The sequence below is a fragment of the Aethalodelphis obliquidens genome, unplaced genomic scaffold (genome assembly GCF_003676395.1).
Source record: "Aethalodelphis obliquidens isolate GAN/ISIS:26980383/991018 unplaced genomic scaffold, ASM367639v1 scaffold10, whole genome shotgun sequence".
In the NCBI taxonomy this organism is placed as follows: Eukaryota; Metazoa; Chordata; class Mammalia; order Artiodactyla; family Delphinidae; genus Aethalodelphis; species Aethalodelphis obliquidens.
The window spans coordinates 37601684-37621371 of NW_020837954.1; the positions used below are offsets into that span (position 1 = coordinate 37601684).

Consider the following 19688-nt stretch of genomic DNA (forward strand, 5'->3'; position numbering starts at 1 on the left):
TATGAGCATTCCCATTTTTCCATAGTCTCGCCGGTACTAGTTATTATCCAACTTTGATTATAGCCATCCTGGTGGATGTGAAGGGGTATCTCATGGTTTTGATTTCTATTTCTCTAATGACCGTGGATGTTGAGTGTCTTTTCATATGCTTATTGGCCATTTGTATATATTCTTTAGAGAGATGGCTGTTCAATCCTTTGTCCATTTTTGAGTTTGGTTGTCTTTTTATTGTTGAGATATAAGTGTTCTTTACATAATACATAAAGATTTATATACTTGTATATTCTCGATTGTGTCAGAGATCATTTAAATGCTTCAATTTTCAACCTTTCATAGTTATCAAAACACATTAAAGAATAAAATATGGCCACCATTGCATTTCCTCCTGCTTTGCACTTGCCCATCATTTTGGCCAAGCATGATGCTCTCCAAGTTTTGCTTGCTCTCCAGTAGTAACCAGACTTAAGTGCCGGGTAACACAGGTTGACAGTTTACATTTATAATGCTTTACAGTTTTCAGAGCATTTTCACAGACACTATTTTCTTTATGTTTTCATTTATTATATCTGTTTTGTGGAGGAAGAAATAGACTCAAGGATTAAATAACTTGCCCAAGGTCAGAAAGCTAATAGGGTGTCCCTGAAATGTATATTCTGAGATTCTGATTCCTCAATCAGTGTTTTTTCCCTGGGCTGTCCGTCTGTAGGCTGAACTCTCTGTGCTGGGGGCTCTGGTCTCAGGGCTCTTTTCCATTCAGCTACTCTAAAACGTAGCCTTCTTTGATATTTCTTGTTCATTGACCCACCCTTCTCACCTTCAGTGAATCACTGAAGCTCCACTCTCAAATTAAAATGCCAAAATTGGATACGGTGGTAGAGTCCTTAGGAGGGGGAAACAAAAAAGATGAGAGAGCCTCTTGTCGATGATTTCCTAAATATGTTTCTACTTTTTGTATAGGTCAGTGAGCTCAAGACCTCCATGCAGTCTGTTTTACAGGAGTGGAAGACTTATGATAAACTCTATGATGAAGTGAATATGATGACGATCCGATTCTGGTACTGCATGGAACACAGCAAACCTGTGGTTTTATCATTAGAGGCCTTGAGGTGCCAGGTGCAGAACCTTCAGGTATATTAACCAGATCTTGGCACAATGCATTATTGGCAGAAAATCTCCAATGGAAGGAAGCACAGAAACGAACACAATTACTATTATGTTCTCCACAGAGAAACACGAAACAGTATTTTAAACAGCAGCATCAAAAGTATAACTTGAAATTTCAAAATGAATGACATGAACCAAATGAGTGAAACTTGGTACAAGTATACTGTGAATTTTTCTTCATCTTTCATGTCCATATTATTTCACAATTTAAAGGTTTGGGTTTGGGGTGTTTTTTTTTTTTTAAGTATGCTATTTCAAGTGCTAGCCCCATGAAAGAATGCCTTCTCAGTTTTCTTCTTCACATTTCTGGTAATTTATCCCTGTCCTATTAAAGTTTGAGTGTTAACATTATTGTGGTATAGCAGCAAGTGTTGACCAGCTGCTGCCTTCTTTGGACGAGGCCAGGCTGTTTTGCAACTGACATTCCTGCTCTGTCCTCCTAGACTCTTCAAGATGAAGCTGAGAGCAGTGAAGGGAGTTGGAAGAAACTCCAGGAGGTTATTGGAAAACTCAAAGATTACTGCCCCTCAGTTGCTGAAATAATTCAAGAGAAATGCCAAAATACTCACACAAGGTACACTTTAAGATGCAATTTGAATGGTAGAGCAGATATTTTTATCTTAATGACGTGTGACAAATGAAGGGACGTAGGCTGGGTAAAGCCTTCTTAATCATCTGAGATAACTGGTTTCATACTATTCTGGTCTCTCCTGCTTGGAAGGATCTTGTTCACGTAAGATTTGACGTTGTGAAGGCTATTACTTGCCTTGTACAAGTGTTTGGTATAATCAGTCTAGAAATGTCCTAAGTACAGCCCCAGTGTAGCCACGTTCAGTGGGCTAAATGCCCAATGCGATCCTCAAGGGCACCACAACCAACAGGCAGAAACAGGCTAAGGGGTGGCCAGATGGGCAGTCTGTCTCACTGGAAACATTATAAGGTGGAAGTAAGGGGATGTTAGAATACATCTCAGGAGATATTTGTGAGGTTGGGAGGAATTCTTTGATGAACTACTTATGATAGAAAACTCCTTCTAAGGAGTGTGGCCCTGGTTGATTGTGAGGCTTTTATATAGCTGGATGGGATATGAAAGTTGGCCCAAAGCTGATTTGTTCCAGACAGTGGTGAAGAGATTAAGCTACCCTCAGTGGCCTTCTCCACCCTTCCTTCCTGCAGATTCAACCTCTCCTATAAACCAATTTTGAATATATGTTGAACAAGGGACACCACATTTATGTACCCTGCAGTGGTGTCCTCAGCCCTAGATCCAGTCCTTAGTGGAAGAGGGGGAGGAGGGAGGGTAAAGAGAAACACAGACACGTATCTAATTTCACATACAGTAATGGGGGCCTCCCTCAAAACATATGGTGGTTCAGGTTGCTATTAAAGGGATTCAGTTGTCACCAGTGCACATACACATTCAGTTGTTGGCACAAGAATATATCAGAAGGCATATTGAAAACGACTGAAGAAAATAGCACCAAAATGCCAACAGTAGATATCTCTAGATTAATGAGATGTCAGGTGTATTTTTTTACTTTCTCTTTATAGACAGGTAGGTAGGTAGGTAGGTAGATGGGTAGACAATCTCAATATAGGTATGGATAGATTTAAACACACATGTTTTGTGGGGGGTTGTGAGCATATGTTGTATTTATAATTGGGGAAAATCTTGTTTAAAAACAGGTGGTTCTGAGAAGATTTGTGAAATACAAAGAAGTAAAGCAATTATGCCATTTGTCACCTTTTTCGCCCACTCAGTGGGGTTGAGGATATTGTGAAACAAGCATTCTCATGTGTTTTGGGTGAGAATGTAAATATTATAATGCTTTCAGAAAGCAGTTTGAACATATACCCATAACCTTAAAAATATTTACATATTTATATTCTTTGACCCAATAATTCTCTAAGAAGTCTAATTTAAGACCAATATCTTGAAATACAGAAAAAATCCTTTGAACAAAGTTTATCTGAGCATTATTTTTGCAAGCAGAAATTGAAAATTATTCCAGTATCCATACTAAGCTGGAATTTGGTAATTAAACAAAAAAAGACCATTTATAGACCATTATGTACAGCCATTTAAACTTAGGCTTACTTATTTTTTATTAATGGGAAAATTTTTTTTTTTCCCATGGGAAAAATTTTTTTAAGTTAAATGGGAAAGAAAGGCAAGATATTACAGTCCATAGTATGGAATAAAAACAAAAATTTTTAATTTCTACTTTTTTCAATTTTAATAGAATGAAAAATGTATTACAGAAAATAACTTATTTTTCTTATTATTACGATTTTTAGTTTTTGTAGCAGTTTAACAGTGCATATAAATGAGAATCCAAAAAACAAATCATACAACCAATGAATCTGCCAGCACCACAAAATTAGCTGATTTTCATGGATGCAAAAAGACTTTTAATATTTGCAATTGTTCATAACTTGGTGGTATCTACTCTAAAACCGAGGTCTCTAACTGGGTTTCATCAACAGCTCTAGTTAAGTTCGCCTGGACTCCAGAGTTGATTTTTAGCCTGGCACTCCCCCCCCATGGAGACCAGCTATGTAAATCTGGGGCCTGGGTACTCTGCTGCTGCCTTCCCTCATAGATTGTGTGCTAGCATCCTTTGAGGGCTACGCAGTTTTCTCTTCTCATGTGACTAAGATCAGTTTTACCAAGTGAGTAACTTTCTGATGCAAATTGGCCTAAGTAGAAAGAGAATACACAGGAATTAACTTTTCTCTAAAGAACAAATGAAATATTATCAAGTACCAGGTAAGATCTGCCATTTTCTTCTCTCAATCCACAAAGAAATTAGTCCTACACCATCCCGTATTTCTACAAAACATTAGCAAATTTAGAACATCATAGGAAATAAATACCCTTTGCTGAGAAGTAGGAAAATATATTGTTTTTTATTTCTACTTTCATATAAGGAACATGTTGCTTTTGTAATTAGAAAATAAATTTGACATAAACACAATTTAAATAAGGCCTACTTAAAGACTCCCTCTATAAGATAGGAGGCCCTCCCATGTGGAGGAAGTTTCATCAGGCAAAGAGTTCAGTACTTTCTTCACCTTTGCCTAAGAGACATTCATCATACAATAGGTGTTTCCTGCCAGTCACAAATTTTGCGGGTTTTGTTGAGAATTATAAAGTCAATGAAGTATCCTAATTTGGAATTCTGTTTATATATTAATGATGGCATTAATTTCGAAAAGACATGAACACGTCGTCTTAATTTATCTGCTCTTAACTTATGGGTAGAGTGTGGGCGCTGTGCTTTTGCTGCAAAGGAAAGGATGGATGGGGTTCCTGTTGTTCATGTTGCCCTGACAGGTGGACGCAGGTAAACCAAGACATTGCAGACCAGTTGCAGAGGGCCCAGAGCCCGCTACAGCTCTGGAAGGCATATAACAGTGCTCACGCTGAAGCTGCAGCAAGACTGGAGCAGCAGGAAGCAAAGTACCAACAGCTCGCAAACATCAACACATCTGGAAACAACCTGGCAGAGATCCTGCCCCCAGCCCTGCGGGACGTAAAGGTAGGCGTTAAGCCCATTGGGAAAACCAAGGCCAAGACAGCCTGACAGACAGGGCCATGACCCAGGGACTAGACAGACCACAGGGAGGGAGGAGTGGGTCAGGACAGGTGTGTGAGCAGACCGTGTAGGACACAGGCAAGACAGGGACGTGTGGGGTTGGGAGAGCCAGGTGGTGGCTCAGAGGTGAGGGCCACACAGCAGGTAGCTGGGTCAGGGGCACCTGACACCACCTCCTTCCAAATCTCCCCTTTCACTCTAGCAGGAACATCTCTAAAGCCAAAGCTTCATACAAAGTCTCCAATAAAAGCAGAAATATATCAGCTGAATGTGGTCATCTAAGAATAGTAGATGTTGAATCTCTTGATTTAGAAATAATCATGAATAATTATCTAAATAATCTAAATAATTATCTAATCTAAATGAGTAATCATTTAGATTCACCACCATGTTAATAAGGCTTTTCTGTGGATATAATGATTTTTAGACTATTATTTAAGAGTTGTGTACTTTCCTCTGTGGTTTTATTCTATTATGTTAATGAATGCCTAGAAAGCAAATACTTTCTAGTTTTAAACTAGGTGGCCAGGTACATTTTGTATCTTTTAATACTATAGGTCAAATAAAGAAGTATTAACCAATTAAATTAGAGACAAGAATCCAACAGATATGAACCATATTTCTGAACAACTTCTATCTAATCTGTTGGCATTTGAAAAACAACAAAAACAGAAATTTCACACAGTTGCAATATTTCTGGAGCAGCCCTAAAATCGTCTTGGTCAATGAAATTCTATGCTCTCTGCAAATGGATCCATTTATGTCACAAAGTGTCAGGCAGAGGACGGGGTTGGATTGATTCTTAAAATGCATTGAAGCAGATCCTTAAAGTGTTCACTGACTAGAAATATAAAACATAAGACTGTACCCAAGTCATCTCCAGTTTCTGTAAACTAGAAGCCCCAACTCTATTTATCCATGGTTACTTTTAGCTCTGAACTGACAAATTTCAGAACAGCACCAGTGATATCATATAAAGAAGGCTTAGCTTTTTTATCTCTTTAAAATAAACAGTAACAAAAAGCCACACTCACTATTTCAGGGCAGAAATTCTCCTAGAAGTTGATGGAGTGGCATGAGTTGGGGATTTTTGTTTGGAAAGGAGGAGGAAATGTTTTGCAATCACTTTTTTCTTCTCCAGGAGCTGCAGCATGATGTGCAGAAGACAAAAGAAGCCTTTCTCCAAGATTCCACTCTCCTGGATCGACTCCCACAGCCTGCAGAGCCCAACACCCACGTGCTCCTCTCTGGTCAAATGCACTCCCTCCAGAGGGCTTCCTACTTGGAAAAGATGCTGCTTATGAAAACAAATGAATTTAAGGTCCATCTTAGTTTTCTATTCAACTTGAAGTCCTGGACATTTTCACACTCCCTTCAATTCCTTATATCTTGCGAAGTGATAGTTATTAGTGCTTTGTGGGCTGCACCTTAGGGAAACCACAGAATAAAGATGTCCGAAACATATCTACCATTTGACATGATTCTTCAGTCATGTGATTCTTCAATCACATGGGCAATGGGCAGATCTTAAGCATACATTTCTTCTTTATTGAACATGTTAAAGTGATATATTTCATGCACTGTTCAGATCTCATAGTTATTTGAATTTCCAAGTTGGGTAATTGAGTCATAGAGTAGCTGCTTAAAGCACGACCATTCGTTATGTATTTTATTCACTTTTTGAAAAGCCTTTAGTGCATGAATTATCAAAAAGCTGAATAGAAGGCCATGGGGCTCCAATATCACACAGCGGGGAAAAAATATTTAGCTAGCAGGATTCCTCTAGGTGCCCCTGTCAAGCAACTGATCTTTCCATCCCTGTGAAGGCTTCATACTTTGCCAAAGGCACAAAGTGCGTATCAGGAGTGTTCTGGATTCAAGATAATGAACTGGTTAGGGCTGAAAACAGCTTGGACTTTTATCACAAGGCTGCACTTGATTCTGTTATAGATGCACATGAAAATTGTTTCTAATGAAAACTTCTCTTGTTCTAGTTTGTTCTGTCACAGTTCAAGGATTTTGGGGACCAGTTGGACTCTTTAAAAGGTCTCATTACGCATGAAGAAGAGAATTTGGATAAACTCTACCAGCAAGAAAAAGAAGAAAATCCTGACTTATTCCTGGTATTGCCAATATTTGTCATTCCTAAGGGGTCAGGTTTACCATAGAATAAAAAAATAAGTGAATTACTGTCATCTATGTGCATCTGAACTCTTGAGCACAGTCATTGATATGCCATTCATTCTTGACCTGTTTTCCCTAAGATCTAGAAAAGTATGACAACATAGGGATCTTTTTTTTACACTTTTTTTTTTGCTTTTTTTAATATTTATTTATTTATTTATTTTATTCATTTGGCTGTGGCAGGTCTTAGTTGTGGCACACAGGATTTTTAGTTGCAGCATGCGGGCTCTTAGTTGTGGCATGCAGGGTTTAGTTCCCTGACCAGTGATCAAACCCAGGGCCCCTGCATTGGGAGCACGGAGTCTTAACCACTGGACCACCAGGGAAGTCCCATACACTTTAAATATATACAATTTATTTGTCGATTATTTCTCTTTTTCAATTTTTTAATTTTTATACATTTTAAAGGTTACTTTCCATTTACAGTTATTACAAAATATTGGCTATATTCCTCATGTTGTACAATACATCCTTGAGCCTATCTTATACCCAATAGTTTGTACCTCCTACTCCCCCACTCCTGTATTGCCCCCCCGACTGGTAACAACTAGTTTTTTCTCTTCATCTGTGAGTCTACTTCTTTTTCATTATATTCACTAGTTTGTTGTATTTTTTAGATTCCACATATAAGTGATATCATATAGTATTTGTTTTTCTCTGTCTGACTTATTTCACTTAGCATGATGCCCTCCAAATCCATCCATATTGCTGCAAGTGGCAAAACTTTGTTCTTTTTTATGGCTGAGTAATATTCCGTTGTATATATGTACCACATCTTCTTTATCCATTCATCTGTCAATGGACACTTACGTTGCTTCCATATCTTGACAGTTGTAAATAATGCTGCTACGAACATTGGGTTGCATATATCTTTTCAAATTAGTATTTTTGGTTGTTTTTGAATATATACCCAGGAGTGGAATTGCTGGGTCATGAGATCTATTTTAGTAATATGCCTCAGTAATTTTAGTAGACTTTTAAATCTTGAAGTCTTTACTAGTTAGCTTCAGTGAACTAAAATAATCTAGCAGCTGGCTATTGGGGTGAATTGAATTTTTCTGGTTAGTTGAAGATCAAAAAGTAAAATGCCCTATTAAATTAATGGTATAATTTTTTCCTTCTTTATTACCTTAGTAAGTTTAGTATAGTTAACATAGATGAATGGAAGAATGAAAGAATTCTGGATCTTCCTAAGGACCAATATTCATAACCTAGATTAAGAGTCAGCAAACTATGGCACATGGTCTAAATGCAGCCCCTCACCTGGTTTGTAAATAAGGTGTTACTGGCACAGCCATGCCCTTCCACCATTTACGTACTGTCTATGGGAGTTTTCATGCTACAAGGGCAGAGTTGAATATTTGCAACAGAGATCATATGGGTCATAAAAGGCTAAAATATTTATGATCTCGCCCTTGACAGTAAAAGTTTGTTGACCCTGACCTAGACTATTGTGGCAGAGTTCTGTAGTGAGAACATGGATATGATGAAGGATGTTTGCTTAATATATTGTTGTCCTAGAGGCTGTCCCTGGAATATTGTCTTAAAGATAAAATTTTGGTGAGTTTGCTTTCCTGTGATTTCACCATAATATTGATGTGTAACTACCACGCTTTGCTAGGGTTATTTTAAGGATTGAATTTTCATTTACTTTGTAAATAAACTGCATGTTCTGTTGAAGGTCAAGTTGTTGGCAGACTAAATGGGACTTGAAGGTCCAGAATGGGTCCTTTAAAAAAGAAAGCTCTTTTCCATCTTCTTCAAAGACAAAAATCTGAGATCACTTTCTATTTCCTGGGCTATTTCAGTTCTGGCCATGTGTGCAGCTTGTTCTAGAAAAAAGCAGGATTGAGAGATCTGGGTTCAGGTCCGATTCTGATACTAACTAGCTATTTGACTGTGGGCAAGTCGTTTACCTATTTAGGCCCCAGTTTTCCCTCTTCTTTGAGATAAGGAAGGTCTGTAGGATTTCTGAAGCCTTTTCATAATCCAGATATCTTATTGGCATCCAAAAATCTGGAATTTAATTTCTTTTTCACAGAATCATGTGCTGGCACTGACAGCCCAGTCACCTGATATTGAGCATTTGAATGAAGTAAGCCTCAAGCTCCCACTTAGTGACGTAGCTGTCAAGACATTACAAAATGTGAACCGGCAGTGGATTCGGGCCACGGCGACAGCACTGGAACGCTACAGGTCAGAACAGCCCAGCTCTCCCATTCTGTTTCAATTAAGGCAAAATTAACAGTTGAGCCCAGTAATGTCATTGTTATATGGCTCTGTTTTGTTTGTTTTTAAACCTTCGTAGTGAACTTCAGGGGATTGGATTGAATCAAAAGTTTCTTTATTGCTGTGAAAAGTGGGTCCAGCTTTTGGAGAAGATAGAAGAGATGCTCAAGGTGAACATTGCTGACAGCCTCCCTGCTCTCCTGGAACAGCAGAAAACGTATGAGGTAAATAAACCTGTGCTCTCTGCCACCTTGGACCCCTCAGCCTGGGGCAGGACTCAGGGGAAGAGAGATTAAATAAAATAAAATACAGAGAGTACCTATCAATCCTCAACCCCTAAACACAGAATATATGTCTTTGAGCAAATTCAGTTGTTGGTTGATCATTTGTAAAGTTCTCACACATTTCGTAAATTTCAAAATTTTGTTTTGCTGCTCTATTTTATTAATGACAGAACTCCTAGATTTTCTACAGTAGGTGGAAGCTTCTAGCACAACGTTGCTTTTGCATAATGCGAACACAGTACCACTTTACCAAGAGCATGTTAAAATACTTCAAGTCATCTTTGCATTTTCACTGAATAGTTTTGTAAAGTATTGAAGCGCCCGGTATAACTATAATTGTAGCATTAATAATTTCACAGAGGAGTTTCCCCATGCTGATGCTGACGTGTATTTGAGAGTGCTCCTGGTGGTTATAGGCAGACCCTGCATTTCCAAAACGTGCATGATTAGTGCGTTGTAACTTTTTAGTGTAACTGATTTAAGTCTGCATTGTTACATTAAGATCATCCACTGAAAATGAAATCTGTCCAGGCAAAGCTGGGTGACTTTGATAAGTTACTGAACATCTTAGTTTCCTCCTCTTCAAATGAGTCTGATAGTATTTACTTAAGTCGTAAGGTTGAGGAATAAGTGAGACAATGCATGTTTTACTCAGTGCCTAACAAGTAGAAAAAGCCCAATAATGGGCCTTAGGTGTAGTTATTATTAGACCTATTTGCTTCTAATTATATTCATAGGTACTGTTGTGATGATTAAGCATTTTTTGCAGTTAGCCTCAAATCTTTTGAAAATTAATCACCTCACATATCCTCTGTGAGCTTAGATTTTATTAGGAAATTCACAAAAACAATTCCCATATTTTAATTCATATACAGATGTTAGAAGCTGAAGTTTCTATAAACCAGACAATTGCTGACTCTTACGTCACCCAGTGCTTACAACTCCTGGACACAGCAGAAATAGAGAAGAGGTAAGCTCTTTGGGACTCGTAATGGTTGTGGGCACGTGGAAGGCAATGCAGCCTGGTGGGCCTTCCACCATGTGAATCTTGACTACATCAGTGCCTGCGACCATGTCATCGGTAGACCACCATGGGGCCAGTCTTCTGACTTTATATTAGGATGGAGTCTTGCTTCATGGCCATAAAAACATCAGGGGCCCTTTTCCCTATGGTAGATGGGTGGGCTTAGCAGACCAGATGCTTTGCAAGCACCCATCCACCTAGTACCATTATCTAAGTTTTTACCCCAAAGGATTTTTCTAAACTGTGTTTTCCTCTCTGCCTTCAGCCTCATGATGTTTTGCTATTTAAGAAATAAATTTCAAAGTGCTGCTGTTCCCAGTAGATAGCTATGTCACAGTTGTGAAAGAAGAGACTTCTTTCTATGCTGTGTACATGAGGTTGGGGTCTCCAGGGAGTTCCAGTCAGGCTGAGCAGAGCCCCTTAGGCAGCCTGGTGACAGTAACTGTACCTGCTTGCATAGCTGCTGAAATTGCCGACAGAGCCCGAGGGGGCCTGGCCTTAAATGACCTCTCCAAATGTCTCCATAGGCATTATTTTCCTCCCCATCATCACCCATATACCTCTGAATCCTCTTTCAACATAACTAAGAAATATAAAACCCATTTTTCCTAGCTCTGAAGTAATAAAATCCAAGCCAATTTCAGGATGATGAACTAGTTTTGATCTGATCAGTACAGCAAAGCATGACTTTTCCCATAATAAATAAAAGGCCTTATTTATCATGTGAAGGACATTGTCTATCTGGGAAATAAATAGTTGAGTAGTTGCAGAAAGCATGTTCTTTATTGCTGAAATTATGTAGCATACAACCCTCAAGTAATCGATAACATTACAAGGGACCTACCTGTTCATCTGTTTCTCATTGATCCCATGTTTAGTTTTCCATAAAGCACTTGGCATAATCTGTGTTAAAACAGCTTAAGGGGCTACTCTGGTGGCGCAGTGGTTGAGAGTCCGCCTGCTGATGCAGGGGACATGGGTTCGTGCCCCGGTCCGGGAAGATCCCACATGCCGCGGAGCGGCTGGGCCCGTGAGCCATGGCCACTGAGCCTGCGCGTCCGGAGCCTGTGCTCCGCAATGGGAGAGGCCACAACAGTGAGAGGCCCGCGAACCGCAAAAAAAAAAAAAAAACAAAAAAAAAACAGCTTAAGTTTGTTTAAGGCAGTGGTTGTCACACATGCCAGGAAAATACTAGGCCATGTGCAGTTATCTTGTGATAAACACCTTTCACCAACCCACACACTGCCCCTGCCCCAGCCCCAAGTTCCCCATCATGTTTACATTGAATGGTGCTCAGATTTAAAGAAGTTTTTTTCCGTGTAAATTGTGCACATATATAGCAAATCTAAGTTCCTATTACATGTTGATAGTTATTTGTTCTACATGTTGAGGTCAGAATTCTCTAACCATCTATTTTTCCCAAGACCGGAATTTGTTTGGAAGTTCACGAGGCTGAAGGAGAGGTGGCAGAGTGCTGCCCAGGGCGTTCGGCAGAGGAAGAGTGACATCGACGAGCTGGTGAGGCAGTGGCAGTACTTCACCACCTCCGAGGGGGACTTGCTCCGCCTGCTCGCCTACACCAGCCACCTTCTGTCTGCAGTGAAGAGCCAGGACTGCCACAGCCTCCACCAAACAAGAAGTCTGATCCATGAGCTGAAGGTAGGACATGCGCAGCAGCAGTGTGGGAACTGCAGGGTGCTCTTGATTTGGAAGATGGTCGTTCGCCTCAGGTTTTGCGTTTTCTGTGACGTTCAAGTGTGCTTTCTGCGATGGGGAGGCCAGCTGGTCATGGGGACCCTACTCAGCCTTAGCCTTGTGGGGTCAGAAACCCAATCTTATCCATTCATCCAGAAATAGTGAAGCTCTCTTGGGCTGTGGGAGTAGAGACGGACTGGAGATGGGTAGGTAGAGTGGGGAAGTTTGGGGTGACAGACATTTAAAGCACTGACTAATGTATAAATGACTACCACAAAGTAGTAATTTACAGTGGGATTCCTGCTTCCTCTTGGAGGGTGAATTCATTTAGGCAACAACGTTTCCAATCAGAAAGTTGCTTGATGAGCACAGGACTAGAATAATTAGTTGGCAGTTCCCAGGGCATGCTGCACTGAGCTATCGAACCACACTTCACTGTAGAGGGACAGCTAAACAAAACAGCACCCTTCTGAAATCCTTTGCTTGCCTCATTCATTTATCTAGGCTTCACATATTAACTGAGCATCTGGTCTTTGCTGGTCAATGTTCTAAGTGCTGGGTATACGGTGTGGACCAAGAGAAGACCTCTGCTCCCGTGGGGGCAATCAGACAAATCAGTAAACCAACAAGAAAATACTAATTTGTCTGATTGGTAGGGGAGATCAGACAAATCAAAAACTAAAGGAAATATCAGATTGCAACATGGCATATGTAGGTCATTAAAACAGGGCCGGTGATGGAGAGGCTGGGTGACTGCTTTAGACTGGATCATCTCTGGGGAGGCAACATTTAAACTGGAACCCGAATAACAAGAAGAAGCCAGCTGTGCAAAGATCTGGGGGGAGAGCCTTCAGACAGAGGGAAGAGTTTTCCCGAGTCCCCAAGATGGGAACAAGTTTAGCAAAGCAGAGGAAGAAAGAAGGCTCGTGTGACGAGTGTAGCCAGTGAGACAGCAGGGATGGAAAATGGACTCGATAGGCAGTCAGGGAGGAGCATTCTGGAGGGAGGTGAGGTAGCGGGATGACCGTCTGGATAATTGGAAGCCATTGAAGTTGGAAGAGGAAGCAGCTCGATACGATTTGTATTTTTTAAATGTCGTCTGGCTGCTCTGAGGAAGGTGGTTTGGGGGTCAGTGGGGGTCTGAGAAGAAGCAGGAATGCCAGTGTACTACTTCTTTATTGCCGCATCACAACAAACATTTCTTATTCTCTCTCACAGTTCTGGAGGTTGTCAGGGCTGTTAGGTGGCTCTTGCAGGGGGCTCTCAGGCAGTTCCGGTCAGATGACGGCTGAGGCTGGACTCCTCTGAAGGCTTCCTCACTTTCATGTCTAGTACTTGAGCTGGAAAGGCTCAGACAGCCAGGAACTGGAGCAGCTGGGGCTCCTTGGGCTTTGTTCCCTGTGGGCTCTCCACTTGGAGGCTTTCGGTAGCCAGACTCCTTACATGGCAGCTCATGGCTTCAAAGGTGCATGTCCCAAGAAAGATAGATCCAGAGAGAAGCTGTATTGCCTTTCTAGACCTGGCCTCAGACGTCAGCCACTTCCACCATCCTCTATTAATCAAGGCCATCACGCATGCCCACATGGGTTCAAGAGAAGGGGGGAGAGGGAAGGTTCTAGAAGAGCATGTGGGGCTGGTAATATTGTGGCCATTTTGTGAAAAATACAGCCTGCCATAGCTCGTTAGGCTATTTCTTTTTTTTTTTTTTTTTTGGTACGCGGGCCTCTCACCGCTGTGACCTCTCCCGTTGCGGAGCGCAGGCTCAGCGGCCATGGCTCACGGGCCCAGCCGCTCCGCGGCATGTGGGATCTTCCCGGACCGGGGCACGAACCCATGTCCCCTGCATCGGCAGGCGGACTCCCAACCACTGCGCCACCAGGGAAGCCCTCATTAGGCTATTTCAATGGTCTTGGGTAGTTTTTAGGATGGATAAGACAAGGGTGATCACAGTGAAGATAAAAAGAGTATGTCTGTAGGTGGGGTTTACAAGACTTGCTTATGGTTTGGATGTGGCAGGTAAATAAAAATCTAAATCCAGATGACTCTAGGTTTGGGGTTGAGCATCTTGGTGAATAATGTGCTGTTGACCAAGTCAGGGGAGACTGGACGAGAACCAGGTCTTCTGACGACTTCAGTTTGAAATGGCTAACAGACATCTATCACAGTGGCTGTGTTGAGCAGTACTGCATATTAGAAGGACAAGTGTGGAGGGGCAGTGTGTTCCTTGAATTGCAGTTTTTCTTGTGTGTGTTTCTCCTTTGCATTTGGGTTATCCTGAGTATTCTCAGAAATATCTTTATAAATCAATGCTCTGTTGATTTTTTTTTTTAACATCAGCTTCCATTTTGGAAAATGCCCATATTATGTCTCCCTTGAGAAATTTGAAAATAAAGGAAATCATATATACAACAGAAATAAAAGCTATTTAATTTTTTCTCCTGAAACCAAATACTTTTGGAAATATAAAGTTTTTACTTCATTTTTGTATTATAAATACCTAGTTTCAGTCCCTTTTAAGGAAAAGCCTATGTGGTCTCCAAATGGCATTTTTTAAAGCTATCTCTTACCAACCCTTGGAAATTATTTTAAGAACACATCATTTGGGGCTTCCCTGGTGGCACAGTGGTTGAGAGTCTGCCTGCTGATGCAGGGGACACAGGTTTGTGCCCCGGTCCGGGAAGATCCCACATGCCATGGAGCAGCTGGGCCCGTGAGCCATGGCCGCTGAGCCTGCGCGTCCGGAGCCTGTGCTCCTCAACGGGAGAGGCCACAACAGTGAGAGGCCCGCGTACCGAAAAAAAAAAAAAAGAACACATCATTTGGTAGTATGCTGTCTACTCAATAAAAATATTAGCCTTTGAGGTGAATGAGTGTGTATGTATGTGTGTGTGTGTTTTAACCAGATTTGTCTAATTTATATCTAGTTTAACATTTAAGAGAAGCTCTGAAGGAAATACACACAAATGCAGGCAGAGAGTCACATTTTGATCACATCAGAGGCTTAAGCAAATTACTTTTTTTTTTTTTTTTTAAGAATAAAGAAATTCATTTCCAGAGGTGGCAGACAACCTATGCACTAACCTTGGAAGCTGGGGGCAAGTTACTGAACACAACTCACCTAGAAACTAAACAGTCAATTGAGAAGAGAATCAGTCAACTTCAGGACAACTGGAAGGACACAAAACTCCAACTAGGAGAGATGATTAAACAGTTCCAGAGCACTGCAGAGGTAAACTCACCATTTACTTTTCTGTTCATGATATTCAAATGCAGTACATAGAATTTTTGTTTGCTGTATGAAGATGGGAATAATTTTAGGAAATCACAATATTATGGGTTTTCCAAGGGACATTGAGTCCTACTAATCCACAAATCATGGTAGTTACTTAATGTAAAATAATAATATAACACTGGAAAAGCTCAATGTTAATATCTAAATACTTGAGGTACTATTTTATATTTACCTTTATGAAACAGGAAACTAATTCATGTTCAATGGAAGTTCAGTACCCAAAGCTAACATTCCACATATGGTCTGCCTTTGGGTATGGTATATGAAAATAAACACAGTGATACTTCATCTTTCTGCTGTCTTCAAAGAATACACTTTTCCATATAACTGAATTTCCCAATAATTTATGATTATACCTTTAAGAACCAAAATGCTTTCTATTGAGTGATTATTAGGAAAATCATTAATATTTTATTATGCTAAAATATCCCAAGTTGTTCTCAAGGACTCTGAGCTGCTTTGAACCTAGCCCCTGCACTGCTATGCTTTTTGAGTTCTTATGTGGTTTTTATTGTTTGTCTTTCTTTCTATTTAATTTAAGCTATTTTTACTTTTTTTTTTTTTTTTTTTTTTTTGCGCTACACGGACCTCTCACTGTTGCAGCCTCTCTCATTGCGGAGCACAGGCTCCAGACGCGCAGGCTCAGCGGCCATGGCTCACGGGCCCATCCGCTCCGCGGCATGTGGGATCTTCCCGGACCAGGGCACGAATCCGTGTCCCCTGCATCGGCAGGCGGACTCCCAACCACTGCGCCACCAGGGAAGCCCTATTTTTACTTTTTATTTCTCGGAGTATACTTACTCCTTGTAGCCCACTCTTTAATCTGTTGTGTGGGTACCAAAACCAGATAACCAAGCTTGTCAGAGATGTTTTTCTGAATACAGAATAAATATGTGCTGAGTTAGGGCCTGAACATCGCTCCAGTGAATAAAGTATCTGAATTTTATTTGGCGTATACACTGTGAAATTCATTAACTTGCAAACATTTGCTGAGCACCTGCCGTGTTTGCAAAGCAAGGTGGTAAATGCAAATAAAGGTTCGGTGGAAGAGAGAAGGACTCATAGTTTTGTTTTGTTTCTCCCTTCACTTTCTCCTTGGTTATGTTCCAGAGAGTTTATGTTGTGAGATAAGTGGCCTCTCCTTCAGTGAGGCGTTAGCGTACGATTGGACCAACCCAAGAATATTTGTGTCAGTAGTACTGAGGAATAGAGTAGTGTTTGAGTCTGTGTTTGTCTATTTTTAGTAACTTCAGGAGGAGGAATTTTAGTAATATCAGGAATAGAAATTTATCCTAATGGATTAAACCCTCTGTACTTGAAAATAACAGGCAACTATTTGCTCAGTAATATAAGGTTTAAGGAAAAGAGCTGATATGAAAGAAAGGCATCCACAGGGAAACTGTAGCCTTAGGTCGACTCTTGATTAAGCTACTTCTAACTGCATGTCCTTGGACCAGTCGGTTTTCTCTGAGCCTCAGTTTTCCTCTTTTAAATGTGATAGTAACACTTGCGTCTGTCTCCTAAGCTTATTATGATTACAGTGAGATAATGAAGTTGATAAGCTTTGTAAACTATAAATTACTTCAAGCGGGAGGCGACAGTCAGAGCAGTGGTAAGAAATGGAGAGTGAAACTTGGCTGTGAAAGCGTCACTAAAGCCAAGCTATTTCTAGAAGGGGAAAGGGAGAGAGCAGAGGGATGACATTAAAAAAGAAGGCAAGGGCTTCCCTGGTGCCGCAGTGGTTGAGAGTCCGCCTGCCGATGCAGGGGACGTGGGTTCGTGCCCCGGTCCGGGAGGATCCCACATGCTGCGGAACGGCTGGGCCCGTGAGCCATGGCTGCTGAGCCTGCACGTCCGGAGCCTGTGCTCCGCAACGGGAGAGGCCACAACAGTGAGAGGCCTGTGTACCGCAAAAAAAAAGAAGACAAGAAAGGTGGTTGAGTGCTTTTGCTTTTCAGTGCTATTAGAGCATATACCCAAGGCTGGAAATGCTAAAAATTAATCCTTCTAGTAGCCTTTTAAATGTGAGCTTTTCCAAAACTAAAATAGAAATAAGTTAGCTAGGTCAGAGATGTGGGGAGGAAGAAATATTTCAAAGCCAAAGGCAACGCAGTGGTTGAGATGAGCCACACGTAAAGCTGCAGAGAGGCGTCGAACCATCCTGCTGTCCCATATGCTCTTTTAGACCACAGTCTGCTCAAGACAAGGAACTGGGTTTCTGCGTGATTTACAAAAACACATTTAATAGAACGATTACATGGATTAAACTAATTATCCTATTCCTACACTTCATTCTTAAACAACCAAGTACTTACCAATTTTAATACTGTTTTCAAATAGACCTGGGACCAGTGTGAAAAGAAGATCAAGGAGTTGAGAAACAGGCTGCGAGTTTTAAAGGCACAGAGTAAAGATCCTCTTCCAGAACTTCATGAGGAGCTCCATCGAGAAAAAGAGCTGATTAAGGTATTGAAATATGAAGTAGTGTTCAAGATAATCACTCAGCTGTTCTGCGACATTGAAATGTGTGTTTGCCTTTCGACGTCTGTGTGAAACTAAGTCTTCGTGTCCAGTTGGAAAATATTTTGCCTGTCTTCTCTCTAATACACCTTCCTGGTCACTAAAGCAATTAGAATCAATGCTTTTTGAGATCCATGTGTGAAGATGAGGAAGATTTTGCAGAACTTCTTCTTAGAATTTTGGGGGTTTTCTCCTTCAGGTCCTCTTTCTGTTTCTCCTCGGTAATTTAAGATGTGGCCTCTGAGATTACATTGAAAGTTGTTCCCTTACCAAATGGCCTTGTCTTTGAAATGAGAATAAAGTATGACTGAAGAATTCATTTTTTAGAAGACAATAGGTTGGGGGTTTTGCTCAAATACAACAGTTTTTGTAATACCTTCCAAACTATATTCTGCCTAATGGATACCACACTAGCAAAAATTCCTGGGTATGTTAGGACTTTGCAGAAGACAAGGCAAACTTACTGATAGGAATGTGGACCAGTTAAATTCCGAGGTCAGGAACGCCCTACATCTCTTCCCTTTCTGCAGGTTTGATGTTGGAAAGACATCAATAGCCTAATGGAATAAGGTTTTAAAAAAATTTTTTTTCTTCCTTCAGTGACTTCAGGGGTCAAATTGAAAAAAATTAGGAAGAATTGAGTAGTCTCATACTTAAAGCTGTGCTGGAAATTAGTGTCCTCCCTCCTGAACCTTTTTTCTTCATTGTAAAAATTTCTACTGTGCAAAAAAATTCTAACAACAAATAATATAACAACTACCATGAAACCATCAGCCAGCAGAAAAATAAAACATTACAAATACACTTCAAATGCCCTGTATGATCTCTAATGTACTTCCCCTCCCCAGAGGTATCCACATCCCTGAATCTGGTGTCCTCTCATTCTTATGCATTGCTTTATAGTTTTACTACATGTGTATGTAGATCTCAGTGGAATGTAGAAGTACTACTTTTGTTTTTAAACTTTATATAAGCAGCACCATTACTCTATACGTAAGTCATAAAGATATACTCCTACGTTTCCTTCTGAAAATTTTCAAATTTTGCTTTTTACGTTTACACCTTTATTCAGTGAAGAACTGATTTTTGCATATGTTTTGAAGTAAAGAACCGATTTTTGTTTCATTCATACGGATGACCATTATCCAGGTGCCTGTTTACTGATTAGTCCGGTGTCCAATATCAGGTTTCCGATTATGCATGGTTTGATTCTTGGTTCTCTGCTCTATTCCATTGGTCTGCTTATCTCAGCTTTTATACCAAATTATCCTGCATACTGTGTTTTATTAGAACAGATCTTCATTTCAGGTGTGAGGTACCCATCCCTCATTCTCCCACTCGAGTATGGATATCCTTGATTCTTTGATCTCCCACAGCTTTAGAAGCAGTTTGTCAAACTATAAGAAGTCCTGATAAGAGTTTTAATGGAATTGTGTTGAATTTATAGAATAATTTGGAGGAAATTAACATCTTTTTGACATTGAGTACTCCTGTTTCCGAATATGGCATATTTCTCCATATATTCATGTTTAGTGCTTTATAATTTTATGTAGTATTGTACATCTTTTGTTAGATTTATTTCTTGGTGTTACTTTTGAAGCTATTGAAAATACTGCCCTTTTCTAATTATAGAATTTGTTTATTACTGATGTCTAGAAATGTAACTAATTTTTGTGCATTGATATTATATTCAGCCA

At 40.3% G+C, this 19688-nt stretch overlaps 1 protein-coding gene across 9 annotated transcripts in view; it reads left to right on the top strand.

Moving 5' to 3' along the window:
* The window catches only part of SYNE2 (spectrin repeat containing nuclear envelope protein 2), a 337188-nt gene that overhangs the window by 267927 nt on the left and 49573 nt on the right, over positions 1-19688 (top strand). For all 9 annotated transcript variants that reach the window (XM_027111459.1, XM_027111458.1, XM_027111452.1 and 6 more), the window contains 11 exons: positions 958-1128; positions 1608-1738; positions 4502-4706; positions 5905-6084; positions 6758-6886; positions 8989-9143; positions 9256-9400; positions 10336-10430; positions 11909-12143; positions 15214-15408; positions 17812-17937. In XM_027111459.1, coding sequence (XP_026967260.1) covers positions 958-1128; positions 1608-1738; positions 4502-4706; positions 5905-6084; positions 6758-6886; positions 8989-9143; positions 9256-9400; positions 10336-10430; positions 11909-12143; positions 15214-15408; positions 17812-17937 — 1767 coding nt within the window. The remainder of the gene's footprint in view (positions 1-957; positions 1129-1607; positions 1739-4501; positions 4707-5904; positions 6085-6757; positions 6887-8988; positions 9144-9255; positions 9401-10335; positions 10431-11908; positions 12144-15213; positions 15409-17811; positions 17938-19688) is intronic.